A 25016-nucleotide genomic window follows, 5' to 3' on the forward strand; every position below is an offset into this window, starting at 1 on the left:
ACAGGTTTATTGAGTTACAACTCACATGCCATACAGTTCACCTATTTAAAGTGCATAATTCAACTCTTCTTTTCTTTTATAAAAAACATATAACACTGAGACTTCCCTGGTGGCACAGTGGTTAAGAATCCGCCTGCCAATGCAGAGGACACAGGTTCGAGCCCTGGTCCGGGAAGATCCCACGTGCCGCGGAGCAACTAAGCCCATGCGCCACAACTACTGAGCCTGTGCTCTAGAGCCCATGAGCCACAACTACTGAGCCCGCGTGCCACAGCTACTGAAGCCTGCACCTAGAGCCCATGCTCCGCAACAAGAGAAGCCACCGCAGTGAGAAGCCCGCGCGCCGCAACGAAGAGTAGCCCCCGCTCACCACAAATAGAGAAAGCCATCACGGAGCAACGAAGACCCAATGCAGCCAAAAATAATAATAATAATAATAAATAAATAAATTTATTAAAAAATACGTAACACTAAATGTACCATCTTAACCATTTTTAAGTATACAGTTCAGTAGTAGTAAGAATGTCAGTAGTAATGACTGACTTGAACATACCCAGTTCACAGGTGTACCTCACAGCCTTTGTGATAGTTTAAATTACACATAGGCTGAAAAATAACTTTAAGATAGTTAGGAAAAAAAATAATTATAGAATCTATTGAAAAAAATAAAAGGCTTACTGAACAATTGTATTAGAGCAATTTCTTATGAACTTAGTATGGGGTCAGTAGCCTTTTATTTTTTCCTGTGTCTTCCTTTCTCACTTTCAAGTGGAATATTGGTGGTGGTTGGATGTGACGCAGAGTCTAGAACTGCTAGCCTAGAGGAGAAATGATGTGACCACAGAGTGGGCCGGATCTGAGCAATGAATCGCTAATTGGAATAAATGGCGGAGGAATTCCGAAGGGAAAGGTTTGAAGATGAAAAAGAAAGTATTCAGGCTGTCTTGACTCTTACTCAGATGTCTGGGAGGATAACAGTGATAATTGGTCACCTGTGGCTTCGGTATGATCCGGAAGGCATTAGGAGTGTTAGAAAATAAGGTTAAAATCTCAAAGTAAGTTGTAGCGTTTCCCTCGCACTAATTATTCGTGTGCGTCTACTTTCCGTCCACTTCTTTATCCGAAATTTTAAACCGAACCTTCAAACACCTGTCTGAATCATCAGTAATTTTGGAATACGCAGGAACGTTTTCAAGAAAAAGATCATTTTGCCGTTGGTTCCTTTATGAAATATGCACATCCCAACCAAGTGTGACGAAGAGAATACTTGGGCCTCGGCAATAGCCTTGATGTCCTCAATGCCCTTGACGGTCATGGGCATTCTTAACAAGCACTGCAGTCTTTTTATTCCTCCTCGGCATGAAAGTTTGCCTAACTTTTGGTACTAACTTTAGTTAGATGGGGAAGGTGTGAGCAGCTAGCCTTCCTGCAAGTGGATGTGCTGTTAGAAGGTTCAGCTGAGGTAGGACGTCACAGGGTTTTATCTTAAAGGAATCTAAGGACAGCCGACAACTGGGTTTTTACAAAGAGCCAAGAGGCTGATCGTTTTCTGGTTTATCTCAGAGCAGCAGCTGTCAAACTTGTCCATCTCAGGACTTGTTTACACTCTTAAAACTTTTTGAGAGGGACTTCCCTGTGGCTCAGTGGTTAAGAATCCACCTGCCAATGCAGGGGACACCGATTTGATCCCTGGTCCGGGAGGATCCCACATGCCGCGGAGCAACTAAGCCTGTGTGCCACAACTACTGAAGCCCGCATGCCTAGAGAGCGTGCTCCATAACAAGAGAAGCCACCGCAGTGAGAAGCATGCGCACCGCAACGAAGAGTAGCCCCCGCTCGCCGCAACTAGAGAAAGCCCGTGCACAGCAACAGAGACCCAATGCAGCCAAAAATAAAGAAATAAATACACTGGGCTTCCCTGGTGGCGAAGTGGTTGAGAGTCCGCCTGCCGATGCAGGGGACACGGGTTCGTGCCCTGGTCCAGGAAGATCCCACATGCCGCGGAGCGGCTGGCCCCGTGAGCCATGGCCGCTGAGCCTGCGCGTCTGGAGCCTGTGCTCCGCAACCGGGAGAGGCCACAACAGTGAGAGGCCCGCGTACCGCAAAATAAAAATAAAAAAATAAATACACTTGTTAAGGAAAAAGAACTTTTTGAGGGCTCCAACAGCTTTTGTTTATATGAATTATCTACATCATTACTTGACATATTAAAAATTGAAACTGAGAAACTTAAAAATATGTATTCATTGGTTAATTAAACATAATAAACCCATTATACATTAACATAAAGGTTTTTTTAGTGAGAGGTAGCTATATTTTCAAAACAGAAAAAGTGAGAGGAAGGGTGGTGGTGGTTTATAGTTTTACAAATATGTTTAATGTTTGGCCTAGTAGAAGGCAGCTGGATTCTCATATCTGCTTCTGTATTCAGTCTTTTGTGATGTCCTTTTCTGGCTGAAGTATATAAAGTATGGCCTCACACAGATGGGTAGTTGGAAAAGGGAGGAGAGTTTTAACAGCTTCAAATAATCTTCCTGATACACTGCACCAAAGTTTGACAAACGGTAGTTCCTTACACCTGCTGTTGTGTTGAGGGACATAACACTCTTGTCAGTCAGCTTTTAAAATTTTTCTTTTATTAAAACCCATCCGCCTTACTTACACGCCGAATGGGTCTTTCTATTCATGTGTGATTTTATAACATCATGCATTCGTCACTGAATTTAGGTCTTCCAAATTTTGGCGTGTTACACAATATAAAAAAAAATCACATTTGTTAGTATCACTACCAGTCTCATGTCAAAAGGCCTTAATTATTGGGAAGCTGTCAAGCTTATGGGATTGGACATGTTTTCCTAATGTCTAATTTTTACTTGAAAGCTAAAATTTTATCCTTGGGAAAGTGCTATCAGCTGTTTTCCTTGAAGTGACAAGCTCAGTTTGTCCATTTTCAAGAAAATATCGGCCAAGTACCCTAGTCTTAGTAACCACAATTTGTCCATTTTTTGTTCTTTCCCACAGAAATAGCTTTCCATGAAAAAACCAAGTGCAGGACCCTTCTGAGAGCAGGGCCTGTAGACGGCTGAGCTTGCAAACCTAGGAGGCTGCCCCGACCTTGTTTCCTGTGTGATTCTGCCCCTTACTTCCTTTTCCTTTTTGCTGCTTAATCTCCTCATAGATACAAGGAGAAAATGGAAAGCCCTCAAGCTAACTTGGGATGGAATCAGAAGAATTTTAAAATGCTTTATATTAAATAATGGTTTTAAATATATTAATTAATTGGTTTGGATGGTCACCAGCAGTCCTTTTTGGAGTTACTGTAGTAATCTTTAAAGGTACATATTTTTACTTAATTTATTTAGCATTTCTCATTTAGAGAGTGTTTCTCTTTAGGAATTTTATCTTTGGAGCCCCTTTTCCCCCCAGAAAGTTCTCTGCCTCCTCTTCCCTATTAAGATAATTATGAGCCATTATGTGGAATTATAAAATATTTAAACTTTTTATGCAAACATTTGTGTGATATGAAAGTATGACCTAATCATAACTGTAAAAAGTGTGTTAGACAACTTTTTTTTTTTTTTTTGTGGTACGCGGGCCTCTCACTGCTGTGGCCTCTCCCGTTGCGGAGCACAGGCTCCGGATGCGCAGGCCCAGCGGCCATGGCTCACGGGCCCAGCCGCTCCACGGCATGTGGGGTCTTCCCGGACCGGGGCACGAACCCGTGTCCCCTGCCTCGGCAGGCGGACTCTCAACCACTGCGCCACCAGGGAAGCCCTAGACAACCTTTAAAGCTGAGTTTTTGGTCTTATGCTAATACCGATAAGACTAGTTTTTGGTGTCCTCACCCACTCCCATACCCTCAAAAAAAGATCCTCACCAGGAGTAATTTCAACAGCCTCCTGTGCGTGATTAATACTTTAGATTCAGGATAATGTAATGTATTACAAATTGTTTCAGTTTGATAGTGCGAAATAAATAAACAGTACCTCGCAATGTATTTAAAACTTCTCTAACCTTTTTACTATTTTTCTCGAATTATATCTTTGTTATCCTCTAGTTTGAGTATCTTTTTTTCTTTTTTTACTGGCTCCCTTTTTCCTTTTTGGTCTAAATAAATATGCTGCCTTCACTCTTTCCACTTGTCCTGCTTATGTTAAGACACTAGTGGTTGGTTTCCTTTGTCATCACAACGTGTGATTTACTTCTTATAATGGTGCTCTGAGATTCCGTGTGCTTCAGTAATCAGCTATTGCAGCAGAATATCTGAAAGGGTAGCGCTGCCTTGGGGAAGGGACTGGAAGTTTTTCCGCTCCCAACTTTGAGATGATAAGTTTGCCCTGGTAAGAGCTGAAATGTCCACTTGTACATTCTGTGAGGTCAGTGGTCACTATAGATTCCTGCATCCCTTCTCGCTTAGAGAAATTCCCCCTTTAGGTGATTGTCTCACTTTCTTCCCTACTGCATTTTTATCTTTATTGTAAATACCATGCTTTCTGGTAGTGTGTATGATATTTTTTTAATTCATTTTTTATTGAAGTATAGTTGAATTACAATGTTGTATTAATTACTGCTATACACCAAAGTAATTCAGTTATACATATGTATATATATTCTCTTTCATATTCTTTTCCATCATGGTTTATCACAGGATACTGAATATAGTTCCCTGTGCTATGCAGTAGGACTTTGGCGTTACCTAGTCTATATATATTAGTTCGCATCTGCTAACTCCAAACTCCTAATCCATCCCTCCCCCACCCTCCTCCCCCTTGGCAACCACCAGTCTGTTCTCTGTGTCCCTGATTCTGTTTCTGTTTCGTAGATAGGTTCGTTTGTGGCATATTTTAGATGCCACATATAAGCGATATCATATGGTATTTGTCTTTCTCTTTCTGACTTAATTCACTTAGTATGATAATCTCTGGTTGCATCCATGTTGCTGCAAATGGCATTATTAGTTTTGGTTTTTGTTTTTAAAAAGTCCACTGAATTGAATGGTATGTTGTAAAATTTTGGCCCAACAGATTTTTTTTTTTTTTTTGGCTTCACCTCCTTGAAAAAGCATTACCTATAAAATACAAGCCATCAAGAAAAATAGGTTTCGTTATACATTTGCTCCAAGGCAGCCTTTTAGTAACCATTTCATATGATGCACAGTACATTTTGCTTATGTCCACCACACTATTGAACTAACCAGGATGATTTCTGGAGGTCATACCTGATTTCTTGTATTTCTTGTATTCCTGTCCTGTCCCACTTTGTCTTGGGGGTTAAGTGTAGAATGAATGAGTGAATGCTACTTATTCTGTTTAGTGTCTCATTATAGATTTATGGTTGTGTGTTAATACAGTGAACTGCTACTTTGTGGCACAGTCAGGAGGTATAATCTTCCATGATTGTGATTCATCTGGCCAGTTGTGAGCAGTTCTAACAATTATAATTGTCTGAGACATACAGTTAAATATTCTAGTCTTGTCCTTTAAAAATACCAGCATGGTAGTAATTGAACATTTCAAAGCGCAACTAAAATATGAATAGGGTGAAATACTCTGTTTGCCTTTTAAGGAGAGGGAGAAATTAGATGGGTGGTTTGGGCTTTGTTTGTTTATTCATTTATTTATGAGAAGGAAGATTGAATATTGTCATGTTAAACTCATGTGGTCATGGTGGGAGGCTGGCTTCTTCTCTAAGGGAACATTTAAAAAATTTCTGTGGCATCTAAAATATTTTCTATATTGAGACAGTCTCTTCTATATTTAATTATTTTCCAGGCAAATTTACTTGGAAGCATTTCCTGTCTGGAGTATATTTAATTACATCAGATGGGCAGTCACAGTTCTATTCCTGGTCGTGAAGTCCACTGATGAATGCTGCTGCTTATAAATACTGTTATTTTCGTTTAGAGTGAAGATTATTGAACCATTATGAAAATTTATACATACTTATTTGAAAACCTCAGATTTAAAAAATGAAAATATGCTTGTTAAAATTAAATTCCTGAAGAGTCAGGAGAGTCTTTGGAAGCAGACAGTATCACGTATGCCTTTGTGTACCTTTCGCACAGTGTGTATGCTGTTACGGTAGGTCCTCAGCAGTGTCCTGGTTCCGTGCTGGTGTCCATCAAACTCCCAGAATTAGCATTAGTTAACATTTCTAGGAGAGGCATCATAGATCCACCTGCATTAACACATCGATACAACATTAATTCATGGGTTGCCCAAACCTTGAGTGCAGCTGAATTTTTAGAATATCTTGGAAGGAATAAAATCAGCCCTTATTGGATCCTTATGACATATACCAGTCGTCAGCGTGCTTTTTCATGTATTTCGTCAGTCAGACTTTTCTGCAGCGTTGAATGTTTGGTGATGGCATCTCCACTGTTAGGAGATAAGCCTCCTAAGGTCAAAGGTGTCACGTAATGTGTTCGATGTTCATGGTCACAGAATCAAATAAAGACATAGGTCTTCTCTGTCCCTGATACAGAACATTATTTATTTTTTAAAATGAATTTAACATATATTGCTTTTATGTTACTTAAACTTTAAATTTGATCTAAAAGAAATATAATATATATCATATAATTCACCCACTTTAAATGCCTACAATTTAAATACCTTTAAAGGAAAGAGGCCAGAGCACAGAACGTCCATTCTAGTAGGCTTTGGTTGATTCATCAGTCTTTTTTGTTGCAACTGGGTGTTTTCCCCTCTCGAACCATGCATCCCTCGTCAATAAATCACAGCATTCCCCCCCCATTTAAATAACCTTTCTAGCTCATTCCAATGCAGAAATGGGTTTTCACTGGCCATCAGTACTATTTCACAACAGAGCATAACTATGTAATTAGTGTATTTTAAAAGTTAGGTCCACTAATATTATAAGTAACAAGCCAAATCTTGCCAGAAGATCTTTTGTAAGTATGACTTTTTAACGAACTAAAACAACTTACAGTTGTCTAAAGGTAGTCATCATTTTTAAAGGTAAAAACACACCGCCACAGTGGGCTTCCCTGGTGGCGCAGTGGTTGAGAATCTGCCTGCCAGTGCAGGGGACACGGGTTTGAGCTCCTGGTCTGGGAAGATCCCACATGCCGCGGAGCAACTAAGCCTGTGCACCACAACTACTGAGCCCGCGCGTCTGGAGCCTGTGCTCCGCAACAAGAGAGGCCACGACAGTGAGAGGCCCGCGCACCGTGATGAAGAGTGGCCCCTGCTCACCGCAACTAGAGAAAGCCCTTGCACAGAAACGAAGACCCAACACAGCCAAAAATAAATAAATAAATTTAAAAAAAAAACACACCGCCACAAAATTACTAACTTCTGCACCAGAAAATATTGGAAGTGTTCTGGTAGTATTTAAGAATATTGAAAATGTATATCAAATAATATCAGGGGGTTTATAAACCTTCTGTAAAACTGATGATGTAGTTATGTAGGACTTTTAATAATTCAAATTATTGCTACCATAAAGAAAAACACCTTTTACTTAGCTTTTTCTAAGTTTGACAGCATTTAATTTGCAGAGTAAGCGATGTTAAAAAGAAAACCTCTAAACTATTGTCCAATTATCACTATAATTTTTAAAAAGTAAGGGCATTTTAATATTTCCTCTCTGGCTGCCAAAGTAGGAAGATAAAGATTTCAGAATAAAGGATAGTTACCACCAGGAAATCTTATCCCAAGATAGACCATCTGAATGGAAATATTACCCCTCTACCCCCATCTTGCTACTAGCTAACGTTTGGGACCAGCCATATAGTTAAGATAACTTTAAGAACGTAAAAGGATTTTAGGAATCTGCCAGTCAAACCACTTAATAAAATTTATTTTTTTCTATGTAATCACTGACGTTCATCCTCTGCTTTAAGATTTTTAGTTACACTTAGCACTGATATTTGTGAGACAGTCCATACGTAACGTGTGTCAAAATTGTACCCTACCGCCTGGTACAAAGAAAGGGTTTTGTAAATCATAGCAGTTATTGTTGCTTGTAGGAAAGGCCTAATTATTAAGAAACTTCCCTTATGTTTAGTGAAATCTGCCTCTCTGTATCTTAGTCTGTGGTTCTGGGTATCTCTTAAAGCAGCACAAATGAATATTCGTGTTCCATTTCCATGTAAGTGTGTTTCAGATTTAATGAGACCCTGCTCTGTTCAGCCTCTTCTCTAGGTTACACATTCCTAACTTCTTATAACTTTTCTGAACACCTTATCATCTTGATCTTCTGCTGTTTGAACATTACAGTTACTCATTATCTGTCCTAAGTCATGATGTCTAGAATGGGTTGCTGTAAACCACATGCAGACTATAGGCTATAGCAGAGCTTCCTGTCCCCCTCCCTCTGGGCCTTATGTGTCTGATAATGTAACCTGAGATTTTATTAGGGTTTTCAGTCACCTTGGAGCTTTTGGCCAGCTCCCTTTTACAGATAGCCCCTCCCACCTCCCACCCCCACCCCCCCACGCTACGAATTGTTCCTCCAGCCTGATCTTCCCTCTCCTGTACTTGTAAGAGTGACACTTTGATGGTACACATGGTACACTGTTAAATTTAGATTTGCTGTTTTTCATCTACTCTTTTCACCTGTCACGTTATTTAAAACACCTCATTTTGTCAGTAAGCAAATTGGACATCTTTCATGGTTGCACAACTCTCCTATGTCTGCTTCCTCAGCTTAAAATAAAGCTGGTGTTATACTACTTCACAGGTTACTCTTGAAAATGTGTAAGTGGAATTACTTATGCATTTATTCTTTGAGCAATTACTGTGTGTTAAGTACGAGAGACAAAACATTTTATCATTGGCAATATGAGATGAAATGTTGTATGGTCCCTGCTTTCAGCTAATTTACATTCCAGTTTGTGGTCAGTATTTCTCTTTTTGTTAAATAAAAATAAGAGTGATAATTAACTACTGTGTTCGTGCAAACATATTAATCATAAGGGAATAGGTTACGTGCCAGATTAGTAATAAAGATAGTAATTGCTTTTTTGTTTGCAGTACGCGGGCCTCTCACCGCTGTGGTCTCTCCCGTTGCGGAGCACAGGCTCCGGGCGCGCAGGCTCAGTGGCCATGGCTCACGGGCCCAGCCGCTCCGCGGCATGTGGGATCTTCCTGGACCGGGGCACGAACCCACGTCCCCTGCATCGGCAGGCGCACTCCCAACCACTGCGCCACCAGGGAAGCCCAGTAATTGCTATTTATATTTGGAGTGGTACTCTATGAAATACTGAAGTCAGGAGCCCACTTTCAGGCCTCGTCCTTAGACAAAGCGGTGAAATGATTTGCAACCAGTGTACAAGGACTTCCCCTTTGAGGCTGAGCATTTTGAGGTGAAGTCTGGTCTCGTTAAAACGGGTTCTTGGGAATGAAGTAAGCTTTGCGAAATCAGCTGTTAAAGTCTGTGCATTTTGAAAAGCCCCGTTCTGTATGTTGGAATTTCTTACTCGCTTACAGCCTTCTTTATTTTTCTTTGTTTTTCTGCATGTCTCCATTTCATGCCATCTTTATTTTGGCGGGGGGGGGGGGGGCGTGACCAAGGATTGAACCTGGGCCATGACGGTGAAAGTGCTAAGTCCTAACCGCTGGGCCGCCAGGGAACTCCCCATTTCGTGCCATCTTTTAATCGTTCTCTTCTAACGTGGCCCACGTAAATAGTGGGCATATTTATTATAGACAGGTTACATTAGTTCTCCAGTTATGAGTCAGGTGCAACATAAGCAGTTTGTTGTCAGACAGGTTTTTTTAATTAAAGACATAGCCTAAAGATTTCTTTGAATATATCTTTAGAGTATATCTGGGTGATCTTTTTTGGACTCACAATTCGATCTTTTTAAGTGCTAATTCAAGTAATGGTTCCTAGTATTTCTAAAGCCTTCATTTAAATTAAACTCAGATGTGTATTCAACAGTTATTACGTATCAGGCACAGTGTTGGTGTCTCTCATTTTATTTCGTAATTAAATTATTTTAAATAAAGAACCTGAAGTACCTTTTTATTGGTCAGAGTAGAAAAAATAAAAATTCTAGCCCCGATTTCCTCTGTGAGGAGGGTGTGTGGGGGGACCTGTCTGAAGTTCACCCGAGGATGAAGCAGATTATGTGAAATGTAGGGATGAATTACAGTGTGAAGAATTTGTCAGATAATCAACTTTTGTTTTGTTTTGTTTTTTGTTTTGTTTAGAAAGAAATCCTAATACTAATGGGATGTTTTGGGTTTAGGAAAAGAGAAGTGAAACTTCTGACCGTACCTTGCACAGTTTTGCATTGGCTTGGTGCTCAGTGGGTTTGGTGTGGTTGTGTAGAAAATAGCACTTCAAAATGTCATTTCTTTGATGAACAATAAAACATTAGGGTTCAAATTTGTAAAATTTTACGTTTCCAGATATTGAAGAATAAATTCTTCCTGCCTCTCCAAGAGATTTTCTCCAGCCTCTGTAGTTTTTCCTCTGGGGAAGGGAGAAGAGGGAAAGCAATCAGCATACGTATAGTGGATAAAATAAATTATATGAGAAACCTGGAGTTCTATTTTGTGCTCTTCCAAACTACTAACTCTATAATCTCATACACTTAATTTTTCTGGGAAAGGACGAATCCATTATTTTACTGCTTCCTTGGGTGCTGACCAGGCTTAATTAAATGTTTGCAAAGCACTTGGAGATCTGTGGATAAACACTATAGATGCTCTACATAAATAAACACGTATTAATCCTAAATGTGGTTGATAATTACTGAGAAGAACAGACCATTTTTCTCAATTTCATAGTAATTAAAACGGGCATACTTTAGGTGGAAAAAAGTATAAATGAATATGATGGGTTTAAATTTAGCATGGAAAGGCTTAAGTAATGTCTTGAATTGTGTTATGATCTATCCTTTGGGTCACTGTTGCTGATAATTTAGAAGTCACTGGAAGTTCTTAGGCAGAAAGTTGTTACGTGGTCCTTTTTCTAGCTGGATCTATGTAATGCTATTTGCTGAATCTAGATGGTTAAGGAATAGGGTAAATAGAACCAAAATCAGCCTAAGGGTGATTTTTTTCTTATTTGTGTAAAATCTGTAATATGGGATTCTCTTAAATCGTCAGTTCGTGTTTTATGTTTGGCATACTACAACCTGGTGTAATTGTATTTCATTGTACAAGGTAGTAGGGATAGTAAAACTTCAGTACTGCAGTCATGAGTTTTGAAATGTGTAGGTTGTAGGCGGGGAGCCAGGTTGGGAGAGAAATCTCACCAGTCTCAGCACAGAAGAGCATCAGTGCCTGAGGATGTGTGACTCTGACCTCATCTCTCAGGGTCCCCGATGAGGTTAGTTTCCTCCTCCAGAGAGGTGACAGGTTTTTCTGCAAAGACAAGCAACGCGAAATCTTCCCCTAAAAGGTCGGCCGCCATCAGCATGGAGGTGACCTGACTTCACCTTGGAGACAGGTTTCCGTCGCGTGGGCCTGTGGGGCATGGGCTGGATGGGTGAAAGTTGTGCCGCTTGATCACTTAGTTCTTGAGTTGCCATTGGCTCTATTTGCGTGTGTAGTAAAACACACATAACATTTAAATTGATCATTTTAACCATTTTTAAGGGTCCAGTTCAGTGGCATTAAGTACATTCACCTCATTATGCAGCCATCGCCACCATCCATCTCCAGAACATTTTCGTCTTCCCAGAAGAAACTCCATACCCATTAAACATGACTCCTCATTTCTCCCAGCCCCTGGCCACCACCGTTCTCCTTTCTGTCTGTGAAGTTGATACAAGTGTAGTCGTACAGGGTTTGTCTTTCTGTGACTGAACCATTTCACTTTAGCACAGTGTCTTCAAGGCGTGTCCTTGTTGTAGCTCGTTAGAGAATCTTGTTCCTTTTTAAGACCGAATATCCCATCGTATTGATATGTATATACCACATTTTGTTTATGCATTCATTCATAGATGGACACTTGAGTTGCTTCTAGCTTTTACCTTTTTTTTTTTTTTTTTTTTTTTTTCGGTACGCGGGCCTCTCACAGTTGTGGCCTCTCCCGTTGCGGAGCGCAGGCTCAGCGGCCATGGCTCACGGGCCCAGCCGCTCCACGGCATGTGGGATCTTCCCGGACCGGGGCACGAACCCGGATCCCCTGCATCGGCAGGCGGACTCTCAACCACTGCGCCACCAGGGAAGCCCCAGAGCAGAAGTTTTTAATTTTAGTGAATCCAACTTACCCATTATTTCTTTCACGCGTCATGTTTGGTGTTGTATCTAAAAAGGCATCACCATACTCAAGGTTGTCTACGTTTCCTCTTAGTATCTTGTAGGAGTTCTGCAGTTTTGCATTTTACATTTAGGTCTGTGATCCACTTTGAGTTAATTTTTGTGGGTGGCGTAAGGCCTGTTTCTAGGTGATGTGATGCTTTTTGCATGTGGATGTCCATTTGTTCCAGCACCATTTGTTGAAGAGACTCTCTTTGCTCTATTATATTGCTTTTTCCCTTTGTCAAAGAACAGCACTGTTTACTTTTAAATAATTCATTTGTTATAGAAAAATATCTGGGACTTTTTTTGTTAGGGACTGGTTTACAGGATCAAATATGGTCTTGCTAATGTCCATTCCCAGTCACTGGGGGTTTCATTCATTCAAAAAGTGTTGATTGTATACAGCACGTAGCGTGCTATGCACTGCAAGTCTAGTGGCACGCAGGCAAGCATGGTGTCAGCCATCAAGGAGAGGGGTGTGTAGCAGGGGAAAAGCAAACACTAATTGCACATAAGTTCGTGATTAAGCATGAACTCATGGCATGACAGGAGAGTGATATACAACATGATGGTAGTTTTGAGGGCATTTCACCAGTGGGTTTTGAGGGGTGGCGTAGGAGCGATCAGGAAAGGGAGGGTGAGGGCGAGTTCAAGGCAGAAGAAATAACACGTGAAAAGGTCCTCTTGCTCCTTCAAGGAAGCAAGAGCCGCTGAGGTTACCTGAGGGTCTGAGTGTGGGGTGAGTCTTGAAGACACGCAGGTCTTGCAGATACCACAAGAGTTGTAGTCTGTGCGCTGAGAGCAGTGGGAAGCCATGCGTGTGTCTGGGTTGGAAAAGGGGGCTCAGTGGATTCAGATGAAATGACCAGATTTTAGTTTTTCAGAGATCTCAGAGGCAGTCTGTCAAATGGGTTGAGTGGACGAGGTTAGAACTGAATCCAGACAGTTCAGTAAGGAGACTTTTGCAGTTTTCGCGGCAAAAAATAATGATTGGAGTGGGATGGTAGCAGCGGAGATGGAGAGAAATCTGAATTGTAGGGAAGGTAGAGATGTAATTAGTGGGACACTGTGACGGATCGGATGTGGACAAGGGTGTTAAGGGTGACTGGTCGACGTCTCAGGCATTATAACAGAACCGTGGTGGTCCTTCATTTGAGAGGGCAGTGCGGTGAGGGAGTGACGGAACCAAAGTAGGTGATTCCTCAGAGGTTTGGGTGTGAAGTGGGGAAGAGGTCAGACAGTGGCCACGGGAGAATGTAGGATCCTGGCAAGGTTTCCGGTTTTGGTTTTGTTTCTGAGACGGGAGAGACCTGAACATATTAAAAAGTGGAGGGCTTCCCTGGTGGCGCAGTGGTTGCGAGTCCGCCTGCCGATGCAGGGGACACGGGTTTGTGCCCCAGTATGGGAAGATCCCACATGCCGCGGAGCGGCTGGCCCCGTGAGCCATGGCCGCTGAGCCTGCGCGTCCGGAGCCTGTGCTCCGCAACGGGAGAGGCCACAACAGTGAGAGGCCCGCGTACCGCAAAAAAAAAAAAGAAAGTGGAGAACCTCTAGTTGTGGGCGAGAGGTTGAGTGGATGATATAAGAAGTCTGTGGAAGGGGCATGCTGGGGTAGAAGGATGCCAGATCGAGAAGTGGAGGGCCTGGCTGCCTTCAGGTGTGCAGGGAGAGGAAAGAGAATAGGTGGTGTGGGAGCCAGCTTAGGGAGCAGCGGGTACGGGCAGCTCCGAAGTCAGGTACTCAAGTAGCTAGATTTTCCATCGCTGTTTTCGATCGTGGATACCGTTTATAGATAGATGCGACCATGAGAACCGGACCAGGGCTTCCAAGCTAAAATGTCAACAGTAATGCTGTCTTTTCCAATAACCTACTAACCCGGGTGGAATTCAGTGTGGTAGAATTACACAACCTTATTAAATTTCAACTTTCTACCTCTAAAAGAAGTTTGATTTGGTTTTTATAAAAAAAAAACCCGAGTGGGTTTATTTTGATATAATTTGCAAGGTGCTGTGTGTGTGTGCCCGAGTGTGTGTATGGGTGTTTGTGAAAAATCACACCTTCTAAATTTATACAAAGCTTGCATTTTGTGAATTTCTGGTGGGTACTTGTTTCCTACAGCACGGTGATATTCGAGGGTGGGGACGAGGTCATAGCCATCCCTGTTTCTTCCCCTTGGTGAAAAATCATATTTTAGTTCAAAGCTGTTCAAGTGAGTCCTTGCTCTGCTCTCCCACCCTGTCTTCAGAGATATTATTTGGAGTCAGCAATCAATGGATTCCATCCCTCTGAGACTTGCTTAACCTACGGCCGCTGATAAAATACAGGCAAGAGCTCGTTACTTTATCTGAATTGTCCATTGCTACCTTAATGAGTGAAATGGTTAAGTAGAGGAGGGGGCGAGCCTTAAGGAATGTGTGTACCGTTTGAGCTGAATATTTCAGTGTATATAGGGAGAGGGAGGGCGAGAGAGAAATCCACTTACATCACTAGAACTGCATTGAGTGTGAGCCTTGCAGGTTAAGAGACAGACTCCAGTGTCTTGCTTTCTGCAGGAAGCAGCAATGCCGCCTGTTTCCTAAGAGGAATTTTTTATTTAGAAAAGGAAGCTTTCTCTCTACCCAGGAAATGGCTTTCCTTGTGCGTTGCTATGCCAACTGCCTGCAGCCATGGTCCTCCAAAGTAAGCACAATAATGTAATTATATTGGTGTATTGCATTCAGACTCGTGCTTCTCAAGATTGTGTGTGTGCATGTGCCGTGTTTCTGTTAGTGACTCTCTTGCTGGCAGTCATGCTTGTGTTGAGTGTAAGGGACAGACATCATTAGATCAAATGTCCATCAGTGTCATGCCGCCGAGATTAATTGTGCAAACTTGGTTAGTGGAGTGGGACAGAGATGACTGGTCACCGCTCCGTCAGCATCACTGGCAGCCAGGGAGGAGGTCCCGATTCACACGCTCTGCCCTGGTTCTTTCTTTCTTTCTCTTTCTCCTTTCTTCCTTGGTCGAAGGGGTCCGTATGTGTGATTGCAAATGAGACAAGAGTATTAACAATGCTTGGCTGAATGCTGAAGACCGGTTCCTCCACCACCCTGACCGAGATCATTCTCTGGGAAGCCTTTTGGAGGGGAGTCTGTGTGCAGTCAGCCATTTTAGCTTTTTTTTTTTCCCCCTTTTCTTTTGCCTCTCGTTCTTCGGTCTCAGAAATGATCTTGTTCTCCGGGAGGACTGAGAGCTGGATAAGGTTTCCTCAGTCTCGTCGTAGCCGGAGATGGCTAGAGTTTCAGCGTTATAAAAATGGAGACCGGCAGGGTCGTGCGGATCCCTTTTCTGGTCCACAAGTATGAGGGTTTTCAGCTCACCGGTAGTGAGACTTGAAGCTGCAGCTGGCTCTCCTCCTCTTTTTTTTCTTTCTTTCTTCTTCGTTTTTCTTTTAATTCAGTGCTGTCAAGGGTGACTTGGCATCCATGAGAGACTGGTACATGATGTGTAAGTTCAGTCCAGCATATGTTTCTTCATTATGAAACCACTAGCAATCCCAGCTAACCATGGAGTTATGGGCCAGCAGGAGAAACACTCAGTAAGTACCTCAAATGCCGCTGTGCTTCCACCTTGCGTCATAGGGAACGGCTTTAAAATGGGGATGATCGCTGTGTCTCTTCAGGGGAGGCATGTTTTCTAGAGGGTCTGAGAGTCTGCTTGGAGGAGGGAGGGTAAGTTACAGCTGGCTTGTTCTTCCCATTCTGTTGTGATTTAACCATTTTTTTCAACAAGACCAGCAGTCCATTTAAAGCAAGATCACAAACATTGTGACACACCGGACGGCTGATTTTTATAATCAGAGATTAAAACTTGGCAATTCAGCTTTAACTCAGCACTTGAATAGTCTCGTAAAAATATGCGTATCGTTGAATTTAATGAGAGATCATGAAAAGGTTATTGGGCACAGGCGTCTGTGGTACGGAATTCACATGTAGGCTTGAAGGAGGGAGGAGAACTTCGGTTATTGATTTGGTAATAAAACCATCAGTGGGACTCATCGGACTTCTTCACAGGAATTAACAGGTGATGAGAACACAGAATTTTTTTGTTTGTTTCATGCCACAAGTATTGCTTCTTTATAATTGATCCCATGAGTCAGCTCTGCATTTGTCACGCTGAAATCCCATAGGCAGCTACTGCTGTTTGTGAGAAACACTTTTCTATGGTTAATACCAAGTCTGAGCCTCCTGTTCTAGGAATGTGAATTCTCACTTTGCTGCCTTTATACCACCATGTTGGAAGTTTTCTGCCATCACACTAATTCATATGTGTGTGTCTCATATATATATTTAAATGTCCCAAATGAAAATGCATATATTTAGGCAGCTTATATAGTAATTAAAGTATTTTTAAATGCCTATTTTTATATTCTGGCCTCTAGCAAGTACTCTGTTAGGGTACAGGAATTATCTTTTATGTATGCTAAAAAGATTGAGATGTTAAACTTTGAAAATGGAGATAAATCGCTGAGGCTTTGAAAATTTATAGACAGAAGGACATGATTTAGAATATTTAGATGCCTAGGTTTATGGATCTAATTTGGTTTTGTTCACCATCACGAACAAAATTGTTAACTAAATCCGAGAGGTTTTCTTAGATGAAGCTACCCATGAGGCATCGCCCTGCACGCCCAGAGAGTGGTGGGATGTTCCCGGGCAGTGGCTGTGTTGCAGGCGTGTTATGATGCGGGGCTTGGAGCCCAGCCCCCTCGTAATGAGATTCCTGTGGTACCTCGCTAATTAAATCTCTTCAGATCAGATCCAAAAGCAGACCAGCCTTATACTTAATTTCACTAATAAGATAGGTCGTTATAGAGAAGTTCTACTCTAGTTAGACTTTAGTAACAGGGCCTCTGACGTGAAGCTCCTCTGCACTCGGGATTTTTTCAGGGACCAGTGAGGTGTGTTACTTACACTGCACTTGAGGAACCTTAGAAGCAAAGTTCAAATCACAGGCTCTTGGTTTACCTTTTTCACATGTCCTTTCTCAGAATGGGAGGAGGGGGGTACTGAAATTAATAATAATATAATTTTAATGAACAAAGAAAATAGTTTACTGGCGGGGGAGGAAAAAGTAGGACTAGATTTATGAAAAGGAGCAGTTGGGCCAGGTAATACCAAATAGTGTGTGGATGCCTGTCCCGTAAAGCGTATTTATTTCCTGACACGTGCTTTACGTTTTAGTGAATTCCAGGGTAATGCTTTGACAAAAGTAACCCTAGCCATAAAATAGCTTTGAGTCAAGTGATATCTAGAAAGCGTGTCAGTGGTATCTCCCACCATATTTCTGTTATCAATTGAGGTCCTGGAGTTCGCCGCCCAGATCATCCTCTGGGGCAGGGTTGTCAGTTGGTACCCTCAGGATCTTGCTGCGTGGTCCTTGTTGATGAGGCCTTTGGTTATGTAGACTTTGCTGGTTAACGAGCAGACCTTTAAGACTTTAATTTCATGCAGGAGGTGAACAGGAGAACAGTGTCCTGGCTGTCACATAATAGGTGACTCAGTAAAGAGCTGTTGAGCAAACATGAGTGGGACACCCCTCTTCTGACCTATGAGGCTTTACGAGGGAAATGTCAGAGCTCATTTTAAATGCGTGAAGTTTGACAACGTCACAGATAACTTCCATTTTCGCCTCTTGGAGAAGTTTGTGGCTTTTTAAGTGGCTTTGACTGCGGAAGTGAGTGAGATACTAAAAGGAACAACATTGAATCGGGGGCTTTTTTTGAAGCTGTGATTGAGCAGGGGTAAACTCAGTTTTTCTACTTTGTGAGAATCTTTCAGATCTCACGGGCTTTTATTCTTTCCCTGTCGGGCGCCGTGCGTTCTCTCAGCTGCTGGCGCTTAATAGGTGCACAGTAAACACTGCTGACTTTCTCATCTGAATGAATTCGGGTTAGTGAAGCCCCATGTACCCTTTACACTAGTGCTTTGTATACGTTTTGTCACCTCTCCTCCCTGTCGCGGTTCCACCTGGCCAGGTGTGAACACCTGTGCGTCGCCAAGACGGCCCCCAGCACTGGGCTCTGTTCTCAGTGCCGCCTGGCGCTCAGTCCGTCTCCAGGGGAGCCTTGTGATTTGGGGGCTTTCGACAATAAAAGGAGATTATTAACGTTAAAAAATGTATGCTAAAACTCCATTTCAAAAAGACTGCTCTGGAACACTAGTGGCACAGACTGTTCATAGATGTTACACAAGAAAAGCTGCACAGGCTTAAGAAGTTGCGGAAAACCTGGGGGTGACAGGAAAGGGCCATTGCTCCATTTACCAGCTGTTCCGTGTTCAACCCGCCCCCCCCCCCCGCCTTTTTGCCCACCTCAGATGAACTGGCGGGAGGAGGGTGCCTTCAGCGTGCCTTTGAAAGTTGTGCGATATACGATGACTTAGAAACTTTGTAAATTTTTTACATGAATCACTTAAAATAAATCAACTTGGTATTATCAAACTGATCATCTAGTTTTCCTTTGCACATTTTATAGAAATTATTGATATATGTAGTGCGCTGTACTTACAATAAATGAGACTTCAGTCGTGATGAAATGATGATTTTTAAAAAGTGGTTTATATAAGAAAATGCCTACTTGAATGCAGGGAATAAACAGCAATAGCTATCATTTACTGAGCACTTATTGTATGACAGGCACTATGTACTACATATTATCTGAATTATCACAGCAACCCTTTAAAGAAAGATTTATTATCACCTTTTCAGAGATGATGAAAATGAGGCTTAGTGAGATTAAAAAATACCTTTTTCCCAGGACTGTAAGTGGTGGAACCATCACTGGAGCCCACCACCCTGTACTGCTTCTCCTTCTGTGGCTAGATTTAGTCTAAATCAAGTGTTTGGATTGTATACTTATCAGGGCTGCTGTGAATTATTGGAATACACGACTTGAAAAACGTGCTTGCTTTTCTTTGGCTACTCTTGTTTTTCCTGGTATGTGTGACGTTCCAAGTTCATATAAAAGGGCAACAATATCATGATCAAAATTATTTTAAAAACTTAAAAAAATAGTTTTATAAAACTATTTGATAGATGCAGTCAATAAGCTTCTGTCCTTTTTTTTTTTTTTTTTTCCCACGGTACGTGGGTCTCTCACTGTTGTGGCCTCATCCCGTTGCGGAGCACAGGCTCCGGACGCGCAGGCTCAGCGGCCATGGCTCACGGGCCCAGCCGCTCCGCGGCACGTGGGATCTTCCCGGACCAGGGCACGAACCCGCGTACCCTGCATCGGCAGGCGGACCCGCAACCACTGCGCCACCAGGGAAGCCCAGTACCTTCTCATTTTTAATTGCTGCTTAACTCTTTAAGCATAAACTTGATGCCTCAACTTCCTCTGCTCCCTTTGTAACTTCAGACGGCCTGACCGTGGCCACCTGTGCTCCGTGGGCAGCCCTGAGCCTGGCTGTTCCACGCCCCCATTTCTGCTTTGGTAGAGTCTGCATCTGCCATGGAGCCCGACTTCTGCTCACGACCACCTCTCTGAAGTCCACACTGGCTCTGGCTCGTCTGTAGCCACAAGTCATCGTTTCATGAGTCTGACTTCCTGTTGGTCACCGAGGACCTCTGTCATCTACATTCTCTCGCTTAGGAGCATATTTTTTTCCCAACTGTGCTTTTTTCAGTTAGGACAAGGTGCTCTGATTACAGATACTAAGGGCCCCTTTTCTTTTCCGATTTTTCAGCCTGCAGTGCTCTGTGCTTGACTTTCATTTGCTCCTTGTTTCTGTTCATATTTATCTCTGCTTCCTCTGAATAATGATTTAGTGCCACTTAATATGTAATTCTTCATTTTATTAATTGTTGTAATTGCTTTGGTCTCTGCGGTTAGATGAGACATCGTATCTGGAGTGAATTCTCCCCCTTCCTCATACCAGGTGTGAAGAATATGGTTGGAATTCAGAACTCTTTATCAACTGTTAAGAGTACAGAATAGAGAAGGCTTTTGTAGGATGGAAGAATAGCAAGTGAGGGTCCAAAGATATAAGGAATTAGAAGGTAATGAGATCATCACTATTGGAATAGATTATGTCAGCGAGAGTAGGTCAACACAGGTGACAGAGAGGAAGGTGTTAGGACACTTGACAAATTAATGACTATAATATGGAGATCCAGCGAAGGAGTGTAACCTCCTTCTCCCTCCCACCCTCCTCCTGTCTTTAACTAGAAAAGATTCAAGGAAACTCAATTTTGAAAAAATTGCTTTCATCCTACCATGACAATCTGACCTTGTCTGTAAACATTGGGTAGAGTGTCTTTTTAATATAATTTGATTGACGCATTTTCCTTAGCAGGGTAGAAAATAGCACCAAGATTAATCATAGGTGTTAAGTTACACCTCTTTTGGGTTAAGACTCTACCTCTTCTTTATCTGATCTTTATTTTGTCTATTATGACAGATATATTTCCCAAGATGAAATAAACTATCTCTTACTATCTCTTGGGGAGATTTTCCACTGTGCTAGCTAACAGAGGCCTGAGAGGAAGCAATATCCTATTGTTTTATTCAAGGACAAGGTCATCTTGCCTTGGATTTGGGCCAAGAAACCCTGGCAACAAATAATAGATCTTTTTACCCTGTTAGAAGTAAAGAAATATATTTTAAGAACTTGCCAACACATTGCATACACAACTTGCGTGTATAAGATTGAAAAAAGCTCTATCTCATTGTAGGACATATTAAAGAACAATTCTTACTTTTAGTCAAAAGAAGAAGCATACTTTCCATCCTTGCTTTTAAACATTGTTTGGTAATGATCGATTTAAATATAGACTACCTAAAAATAAAATCAATTAAGATTAGTTGGAAAAGAGAATGATCAATTAAAAAAAGAATGCTCAAAATGCATCTTATTAGAATATCAAGTATTTCTTCTTTAACTATTTAACCATAGGAAGACTAAAGTTACAGTTTTATTTCTCATTTAAAATATCATACTTTATATGTTTGAAATACTGATGTTAAATTTAAACCAAAATAAATACTCTGTAAATTTGGTCATGTAGATATAATTATCCCTGAAGTATAAACTGAAATTTCTTTAGTCCATTTCCTTGATTTTAGGCCTGACCATACTCTTAAATATTTTATTCAGGTAATCTGTTTAAGAATTCTTTGAAGAGTGATGGTTGAGTTTCCTTCTTTTTTCCTGTGCTTAATAAGCATGTAAAAATTATTTTTATTTAATTTAAATCCTTAATGAAGTACCTTTTAGTGCTTACTTTATGTACCTAGTGAAAAAAAAGGCAACTTTTTTTTTCAGGTCTGTAGCAATCTTCTCTAAACTTTTTTTTTTTTTTTTTTTTGTGGTACGCGGGCCTCATGCCTCTCCCGTTGCGGAGCACAGGCTCTGGACACGCAGGCTCAGCGGCCATGGCTCACAGGCCCAGCCGCTCCACGGCATGTGGGATCTTCCCGGACCGGGGCACGAACCCGTGTCCCCTGCATCGGCAGGCGGACTCTCAACCACTGCGCCACCAGGGAAGCCCCTTCTCTAAACTTCTGAAAATTTTTTCTACTTAGATCAAATGACCATTTTATCTTTATCCATATATTTTATTTGGATTATGATTTAGTTATGAGCTTTTAAAATTTTTTTTAAACAAAAGAAAATGCGTGCCGTTATATACATAGAGATATACTCGTGAGGGAGAGCGGGGTGCAAGTGTGTGTGTGTGTGTGTGTGTGTGTGTGTGTGTGTGTGTGTGTGTGTGTGATTTAAATGAAAGTTAGTAAATTTCCTCAAGGTCTCTGTTCAATTTCCTTGTCCTAAGATCTTTGCTTTCTCTGATGTCCTCATTTCTCTTCATCACTAAGAAATGGTCTTTACTTTCGGAGGTCTGACTGACACATGCTTGTGATCGTTTCCATGTACGGTATTAAAATGCCAGGGCTGTTAGTACTATCTTAGGTGTTACACAGAATGAGTTAAGTAAAAGTGTCTATTTTGGGGAACAGAGATAAGAAGCTTGTTCAAAAACGTACAAGAGACCATAAACGCACATGTACACGCTAAAGCACGTAAAGAGGTGATGCAAGAGAGCACCTGCACTGAAGCGTCACGTAGAGTGTAGCACGCACGCTGGCCTCTTGGGCCCTTGGGCCCTGCCGCTCCCTTTCCTGCTGGTCTAGAAACACCCTGGCCACGCAGAACTGGTCACTTGTCAACCTCCGCCATTTCTTCTTGTTGACCAAACCTCCAGCATGGGCCTTTTATGTTAGTTATGCTGTGTTTCTCTCCCTCTCTCTCTCTCTCTCCCTCTCTCTCTCTCTCTCTCTCTCTCTCTCTCTCTCTCTCTCTATATATATATATATATATATATATATATATATACACACACACACACACATATACACATGGCGTGTGTGTATATGGTACATAATGATCTTATTTACTTGTACAGTCTGTGATAATGCCATATCCGCATAACGTATCGGTCAACCCCCGATCAGTGTTTCTTCTGTAAAGTCATTACACAGATATTCCCCACGTGCTTCAAATCTCCTCACTTCATATCAGTAATACCAGATCCTCTTCATCACTTACACTACCTGCTCATTATAAAGGCTGTTCTCAGAGACATCATAGGCATGGACTCACTTTACAGTTTTTGATCAATAAAGTGACAATCTGAAAAACACTTCTGAGTTAGTAAGGTACATATTCCTCTTTGAAGTACATTACTGGTTTATAATATTGACTTGGTTTGATTATAAAATAAAACATACCCCCCTTATGTATGCATGTATTTTATGCGTGTGTGTGTGTGTGTGTGTGTAAACATGATTAATCCAGAATCTCATCTCTAATTTAGGTATGTAGAAAAAGCTAGAATTCTGTTATGTATTGGTAGAGGGTAATTTTCAGAGATATCTGAAAATATGTGTAATCTCCTCTGATAACCATTTTATTTTCTTACAGCTCTAATTTAAAGATCTTGAAAATACAGATTATGAGGGAGCACCTTATTATGGGTTATCTCCGATAGGTGAACATTTCACTAATTTTAAGTTCTAGTGCACAACTTCACACCTTTCGTAATAAAAGACAGTGAAACATGACTGTAAAAAAGGCGTGGAATTGTAACCTTTGATTGTCTCTGTTCTGCTAGGAAAAAAAGAATGGGTTCAACCTGACATTTTTACTCTAAGTTTTAATAGTGAAAGGGCTCTCTTTTTTACTTTTCTCAGTAATTAAGAAAAATTTGGAGTTAAGTGGGAGTGTCGTGGCATGTAGTTTTTCTGAATTTTCTGAAACCGAGACGTTCATAGTACCTTTAATATTGGTGAAAAAGATTGCTTCAAGTTGTCAGTAAGGATCTGGAAGGATTCTGTGGTCACTGGACCTACAGCATCTGGGTTGGTGGGGATGGAGCGAGGTTGGCAGAAGTTGAATGATGAGCACAATTTACATGTCAGATTTCCAGTAATTGAGAATGTGAAGGATGAAATTAACTTTTTCTTTATGGCTAATTAATCTTAGACTTAACTTGTTTTCTTAAAAGTATACTTTGCTTATCTTAAATGGCAATTTAAAAATATGAATATAATACCTTAATATTAACGTATAAGGCCTCCTATTTTTACTGAAATTCATTCCACTTGTGGAAACAATCAAATGTCAAAATCATACTGCTTTAGGGATAACATTTACCTAAATATAGAACTATTTTATTTAAAGAGTTACCCTTTGAATAGCTAAGCTAAATTTCAGTGCTTGTTTTGTGTTATGGCTGTTTAGGTGTCAGTTTGGTCTGTGGTTTGTCCCTTATTAGTTTTGTTCATTAGTTATAATTTTAAAAAATACATAGCTATACATGTGTTTATTAAAGAAAAACTAGAAAACAGATGAAGACAAGGACAGAAAAAGAATCACAATTTTACTACCCAGATAAACCATTGGTAACATTTTGATACATAGCCTCTTATTGTAGAAATGGTTTTTTTTTAATTTATTTAATTAATTTATTTTTGGCTGTGTTGGGTCTTCGTTGTGGTGCATGGGCTTCTCATTGCGGCGGCCTCTCTCGTCGCGGAGCACGGGCTCTAGGCGCGTGGGCTTCAGCAGTTGTGGCTCGCAGGCTCAGTAGTTGTGGCTCATGGGCTCTAGAGTACAGGCTCAGTAGTTGTGGCACACGGGCTCAGCTGCTCCGCGGCATGTGGGATCCTCCCGGACCAGGGCTCGAACCCGTGTCCCCTGCATTGGCAGGCGGACTCCCAACCCCTGGGCCACTAGGGAAGTCCCAGAAATGTTGTTTATATTATACCATAGCATAAAATCTGGCACTGATATTTGTTCTAGATTTCTCCCAACCCCCAAATATATGTAGAAGGTATATTTAAGGACAACTTATTTAAGAGACATGTTGTAACTATCATGAACTGCTTTGTCTACTTTATAGTTTTAAAGTTTGCCATATAATATACATTAATATATAACATGATATATGTAGTATATATAATGTAGTATATATAATATATACATAAAATTGAGGGAAAAGTTACTTACTTAAAACCTTCTTTAGTTACTGTTAGAATTCCATTCCAATATGGGAAAGAAAGAATCCAGTGTGATTTTAATAAAGTTTACTGTAGTCATACCATTGTGCTTTTCTTGAAGTGGATGCAAAATTTTAAGATACAAAAAGTCAACATTAAAATGTCAAAAGAAAAAGAAGTGAACTTTCAAATAGCTTAGCTAAAGAAAATATTGATATAAACACCTGTGACAACATTCCTTTCCTCTTCCCATT

At 41.1% G+C, this 25016-nt stretch overlaps 1 protein-coding gene across 11 annotated transcripts in view; it reads left to right on the forward strand.

The window, feature by feature from the left end:
* Window positions 1-25016, forward strand: part of RAPGEF2 (Rap guanine nucleotide exchange factor 2) — a 241680-nt gene that overhangs the window by 134123 nt on the left and 82541 nt on the right. Inside the window, exon 1 of one of the 11 annotated variants that reach the window (XM_082652819.1) lies at window positions 15166-15801. The exons of 9 other annotated variants lie outside the window; for them this stretch is intronic. In XM_082652819.1, the coding sequence (XP_082508945.1) occupies window positions 15742-15801 (60 nt within the window). In that variant the 5' untranslated portion in view covers window positions 15166-15741. Of the gene's footprint in view, window positions 1-15165; window positions 15802-15875; window positions 15935-25016 lie in introns of those variants that run through there. One more of the 11 variants, XM_082652810.1, reaches the window with a different exon arrangement.

Source organism: Grampus griseus (genome assembly GCF_964374135.1).
Source record: "Grampus griseus genome assembly, chromosome: 4".
Classification (NCBI taxonomy): domain Eukaryota; kingdom Metazoa; phylum Chordata; class Mammalia; order Artiodactyla; family Delphinidae; genus Grampus; species Grampus griseus.